Below are 6333 nucleotides of genomic sequence, written 5' to 3'. Positions count from 1 at the left end.
GATAGATTTCACCAAATCCATAACTTCCGAGAAGATCATATCACTCCTGGACCAAGCATTTGTTACTCATGGCCTACCACTGTCATTAAGAACAGACAATGGAACACAGTTTGTAAGTGAGCAGTTCGAGGAGTATTTGCGTGAGAATGGCATTGAACATAGGAGAACCACTCCTCTCTGGCCCCAGGCCAATGGAGAAGTTGAGCGTCAGAATCGCAGTATCCTGAAGAGGTTACGCATTGCTCAAGTGGAACGAAGGGACTGGAGAGGAGAGATGAACAAGTTTCTGATAATGCACCGTAGCACACCACACAGCACAACAGGAATAAGCCCTTCACAGCTTCTATATGGGCGGAACATTCGCACAAAACTACCCCAACTGACTGAAACCAGTTGGGACTATGAGGTGAGAGATAGAGACAGTGAATGGAAAGAGAAGGGGAAACAGTACGCAGACGCCAAGAGGAGAGCACAAGACAGTCAGATCCAGGAGGGTGATCAAGTGCTGGTCAAACAGGAGAGACAGAACAAGCTATCTACACCATTCAAACCATCACCATTCACAGTGATTCAGAAGCAAGGAAACAGTGTTCTCATTGGTGATGGAAGATCTCAGTATCACAGGAATGTCACCCATTTAAAGAAATTCTACGGCAGCAGAGAAAATGTGCCTGAACCCAGGACCACAACCTCAGAGCTTGATGAGATTGACCCCTGCTTTGATGATCAACCTCCTGGAGGAACTTTCAAGGCGACCACAGCAGTAGGAATGTCACCTACCCAAGCCAGCCAGGTTGACCATCCGGGTCAACCCTGCAATCCTAACCTTCAAGCTACTCGACCTACTCGTGCAAGGATGCTACCTGCAAGGTTTGATGACTATGTACTGGGCTATGTTGGGCCTATAACTTTTGTCTGACTGTGAGCTTGCTAAAGCTTATGATGTTTAAATGTTATGACAGTTAAAGACTTTGGGCATCTTAGTTTATTGTTGTTTTGCTCAACCATGTGTGAACTCATGTTTTAAAAAAAGGGAGAGATGTAGTGTTGGTGGATTTACCCACCCCACCCCTGTTAGGTTTGCAAGCGTGCGAGTGCGCATGTGTGTAATAAAGAGACGAGCATCAAAGCACATGGTTTAGTGTAGTTGATTATTATTTAGAAAATACACCACAGAAAGGGCAATGAATGCGTTATCAATCCATTTAGGAAGTCTACTGTAAACAAATTCCGATAGATAGGATGGAAATTCATAGTCACATTCCCCTTCATCTTGGCATCCAGTAGTCAGGATTCTTTTAATTTTTTCTTTGATGTGTTCACATAACGTCTTCTTGTTCTGGTACAGTACACAAACCAATCCTTCGCCAACAATCAGTAACTGATGACGAGCTTGCTCCCCAGGATCTCCCAGGATCTCCCCAGGATCAGGATCTTTGTTAACCTTATGAATTGTTGATCCGTCGTACATCTCAAACAATTCTATTGACATATGAAACTTAGATTCTACATGCCGCAAGCACTTTAACATTTTCTCTTTGGTCATTTCATTTCGGAAGAAACCCGTTTTGGTTTGATCCATGAGGACTTGTTCTTTTACATCTTCAGTGAAGCCCTTTCGCAGGACACCATCTTCTTCTAGAAAACCCAAAATGTCCAGGGGGTCGAATTCGATTAGCTTCTTCATGTTTGACAGTACGACATGGAGTAGTTCTTGCTTTCCAACGAAGTAATTTCGATCCAGATTTGATCGAACTACCGGATGACGTATGACCTCATTCCAAATCATCAAAAGTATTGGTTGGATATGATGCATCCCTGGGGCAGGACTCGAAAGATAGGTAAAATTGACTCCTTGGTCGAGTAGCATCGAGTCAACTTCATCTACAATTACTGCATCAAATTTCCTGGCACCACGCACATCTTCCATTAAAAACTCTTGCCTGAGAATGTCAGACGCGAAGGATCCCACTGTTCCGTAGACAACTGGGTTTTTGTAACATTTTAGACGATCTTCATTTTCCTTGGGGATTAAATTGCATCCAACTTCAAGTTTAAATTGCTTGTAAAAGTCACGCCATTCTACAGAATCTCTTACTGCTAGAATTGGCGAGCTGGTAATGATATCAACTGATCTTCCCGACAGTGCTAGAAACACTGCAAACATTGCTACGATACAGGACTTTCCTTCTCCTGTTTTTATTTCCAACAAGCGGCCCTCATGGAATGATGATTTAATCAAGAGACAAAGTGACACCAGCTGGGTATTTCTAGGCCTGTAGCCCTTGACATGTTTGACTGAATGACATATTTCTACTATGCAGGGTCCATAGTCTGAGGGGTTATTCGTTAAAGTCTTACGTAGTTCTTCTACATTGGGTTTTCTCCAATAATTGGAACCTGGTCTTTTTAGTTCCTTAGATACTACGTCTAAGATTTCATTTATTTCGTGGCGGTCCGATATGGAGATATGGTTCATTTCACGCGTAATGTCTTCAACACTTTTTTCAATGTTTGGTATATACGAACGATTAAATTTTTTTTGACATATCCCGTAAGGAGACGTTGATGTCACTTGGCGTCCACCTCTAATCTTAATATCATCGCTTTTAGTGTCTTCACTTCTGCTGATTGAATGATTCGAGTTTCTGTTTTCACTGAATTTACGCGACGATAGTTTTTCTTCATCTTTATTAATGTCTGCGTTTTTTATTTCATTTGTTGGGAAGTAATCTGAGTTCATTTTCGTTTGATGTACAATATGCGTGTGCTTTAAATTTGCTGTTTTTAGTCCCACGATCCACGAATCCACGAGTTCTTCTCTCCTTCTCTCTTCTTCTCTCCTTCTCTCTTCTTCTCTCCTTCTCTCTTCTTCTTCTATCCGTCTCTGTTCTTCTTCTATCCTTCTCTGTTCTTCTTCTATCCTTCTCTGTTCTTCTATCCTTCTCTGTTCTTCTTCTATCCTTCTCTCTTCTTCTCTTCTCCTTCTCTCTTCTTCTAATCTCCTTATCTGTTCTTCTTCTTTTCTTCTCTGTTCTTCTTCTTTTCTTCTCTGTTCTTCTTTTCTTCTCTGTTCTTCTCTTCTTCTCTGTTCTTCTTCTTTTCTTCTCTGTTCTTCTCTTCTTCTCTGTTCTTCTCTTCTTCTCTGTTCTTCTCTTCTTCTCTGTTCTTCTTCTCTCCTTCTCTGTTCTTCTCTCCTTCTCTGTTCTTCTCTTCTTCTCTGTTCTTCTCTTCTTCTCTGTTCTTCTCTTCTTTTCTGTTCTTCTTCTTTCTTCTCTGTTCTTCTCTTCTTCTCTGTTCTTCTCTTCTTCTCTGTTCTTCTCTTCTTCTCTGTTCTTCTCTGTTCTTCTCTCCTTCTCTGTTCTTCTTCTCTCCTTCTCTGTTCTTCTCTTCTTCTCTGTTCTCGTTTAACTAAGCAACCTGGGCATAAGTACCCAGAGTCTCCGCCGAGCTTAATCCAAGTATTGCTTGTAAAAAATTTATAGCAATCATTGGCCCCTCCATCAGAACGAAACAACATCCAATTGAACCACTTTAATCCTTTCGGCGATTCCGTTTTACAATCAACACAGATAGCACTCCCCATGACCTTCCATTTTAAGTCTTACTTGGCATTGCAGAAATCTTCATATTTATAGTTTATAATACATCAGTAAAATATTGTATTGTTTCTCTCGCGCCAATGGAACGGCCGCCACCTTAGATTACATTACGGTCTATACAACTGTTCCATGGGATCGAAATTGAAGGAATTTGAATCACATTTTGGAAATGCCTGTAAACAATGCAAAAAAAAAAAAAAAAAGTGGTTATAAAGCGCATGTACAATCAGTGACAGATTGTGGTAATTCTACTTTCGCGAAATTTTCAAAAATTCAGATCAAAGGATTTCACTAAATTAGCTAGTTTTCGGGATTTAGAGGTTGAAACATCATCTAAAATTTAAAAAGTCCTTACTTTTTCGTACATAGTTGTTGTCAGTTGTTTTTCAATATTTCATGTTTTATTTATTTTTTACGTGTAATAATTTTTATTTTTCTCATGTTTTTTTTATTATAGTACACTCAACAAAATTACTAGACTCCGATTGGTCGAGAGGAGTACAATTATAGCGTTAATTGTACTCCGTAGGAGTACCGAATTAAGTCGCTATGGCAACACGGCCAAAACAATGTCAAAACAATTATTTTCTATCATTTTGTACTTAAAAAACATAAATAAAATTTTAAAACCGTAAGAACTAATCTTTTTTATATGCATTTCAGTTGCACGATGGACTGAAAATCGGCCGCCAAATAGACAAAGATGAACGGCGTCGCTTCGCATTTTTTACTGAAATTTTGATGAGTGAACTATACTAAATATTCATTTTTATTTTATTTTATTTATTTTTTCATGTGTAGTTATTTTCATTTTTCCATGTTTAAATTTTTGATTTTTTTAAATTTTTAAATTTAAAAATTTTTAAAAATCTTTTATTATTACTTTTTGTTATGTGTTTCTGTTTTTGTTTTAATTTTTTCGATTCTTTTTTAATATTTTAATAGTTGTAAAATATACTAATAAATGTAATAATAATGTAATAAACAATATACTTTGTGCCATCAAACTTAAAATAATCTTTCCTTAACAACAGAGAACGGGCTGTCTGTTTTGATTAGCCTTGCGGATATTGCAGACAACCCGTACCGTCTTTTCAGATTTATCAAATTATCTATTTCGTATGTGGCACAAATAATAAAGTTGTTGCCATGGTAAAATCTTTTTCTCGAACAGATGGTTTACACTCGACATAATAAGTCGCATTTATGAATTAAAGAAGGGCTTCCCTTGATAATCGTTCTGATTGGTTCTACTTAATCAATAAAGTAAACTCTAATAATAATGAGTATAAAAAGGTGTGAAAACGAAAAACTATGTAATTGCTTTTTAAATATTGTACAATATTTAAATATTTAAATTTTAATATGTAATTCAAATATTATACAATATTTAAATTACATAGTTTTTCGTTTTCACACCTTTTTATACTCATTATTATTCATGTATATAACTTAACGTTTTCTTAGTTTTTTATCACTTGATAATGACGTTCAGTTAACGTCAAAACGTCGTGTTATATTATGTTTTTTAGTAAAGTTTTATCGCTGAATTTTATCTTAAAATGCTACAAAAAACACTTCTTATCAAGTTTATATTATCAAGTTTATATTACTATTGACATATTATTTATTAAGTAAGAGACGTGTTTAAAGGAAGAAATTTCACAAAATGCACATGTAATTCGTGTCGCGTTATCTCCGAAACGCTTAGTCGTGTTTGTCAACACTCATACCCAGAAAGGTCAAGTCGTATGAATTTCTCTCAAATTTCAATCAAATTGGAACGAAAACCATATCTAAACAACTTTTATACTCACAGGTTTCTGTTGCGCCGTTAATCATAATCCATCGCTCGGCCGCGAGCTGAACAGGCAGTAGGGAAGTGAAAAGACTAAGCAAGGATGCTTCCGTGTTGTAGGAGAACCGCACTGGCCAGGGTTTGACGAAATTAAGGTGGTTACCGTCTAGTCAGGTGCTAGTCATGTGACATTTTATGCCTAAATCGGGCTCATTACATAAGTGGTCTAAATTTCCAAGAAAACCTTAAATAGCTCGTACCCAGAGCTCCTCGGTTGCGTTCCTTCCTGAATAATCCAAGGTCCTTACTTTTTCTTATTTTACATCAGTGGAATTTTTCGCTTACTGCATGTTTGTGAAAGGAAAGGAAACAAAGGGAAACGAAATCAAAACGGAATTTTGTGCGACTTGAATCCAGACACTTTATCAATGTTGCTAAATTATTAAAATTGTTTGGATAAAAATTTACAATTCACCTAGCGACGTCTCTAGTTAGTCTTCCCATTCAAATCGAAAAAAACAACCCTCAACACCAGTTGTTAATTTATCATAACTTATGAAAGTTTGGGTTACTTGTGCAGGCTAGTAGTATAGGGGATGGGGGTTCCAGCGCAACGACCACCGGAGGATTACCCGTCTAAAGTGAGTTCCTCGATTCGTACCGCGATTACCCGCATCCCGCGTCTATGTAGTTAAATATGTTAGTCTATATATGGAGTGCGAAGAATGTAAAGAGTTTGCTTATGATTTCTGTGTAAAGTGCTTGAAACCCAAGTTTGTACCTACTAAGCCAAATAAGTATATTTGTTGTGGTAAGAAAATGCAAATAGAAGACGACACGTCAGCACAGTGTTACGAGTGTGGTAAGAATATTCGTAATGCCGTACCAAATGCTACCAAAGAGCAATATTACGCCAATGGAGGTCGTAAGAAA

The 6333-nt window shown here is 37.5% G+C and overlaps 1 protein-coding gene across 1 annotated transcript; it reads right to left on the bottom strand.

The window, feature by feature from the left end:
• Positions 1–1134: 1134 nt before the first annotated feature.
• LOC116305182 (uncharacterized) lies at positions 1135–5657 on the bottom strand. The gene is made up of 2 exons (XM_031715038.2): positions 5420–5657; positions 1135–3775 (listed from the first exon to the last, which is right to left on the bottom strand). Exon 2 carries the CDS (start codon positions 3584–3586, stop codon positions 1139–1141), a length of 2448 nt encoding a protein of 815 aa, XP_031570898.2. The 5' UTR covers positions 3587–3775; positions 5420–5657; the 3' UTR covers positions 1135–1138.
• Positions 5658–6333: the final 676 nt, after the last annotated feature.

The sequence above is a fragment of the Actinia tenebrosa genome, unplaced genomic scaffold (assembly GCF_029948245.1).
Source record: "Actinia tenebrosa isolate PJP-AT-01 unplaced genomic scaffold, QUT_ActTen_1.0 PGA_scaffold0__85_contigs__length_37466705, whole genome shotgun sequence".
Classification (NCBI taxonomy): Eukaryota; Metazoa; Cnidaria; class Anthozoa; order Actiniaria; family Actiniidae; genus Actinia; species Actinia tenebrosa.
This window is presented reverse-complemented; position numbering and strand designations above follow the sequence as displayed.

What these genes read in the sequence shown, in the direction of transcription:
- LOC116305182 (XM_031715038.2), bottom strand. Translation starts at nt 3,586, where the DNA reads ATGGGGAGTGCTATCTGTGTTGATTGTAAAACGGAATCGCCGAAAGGA.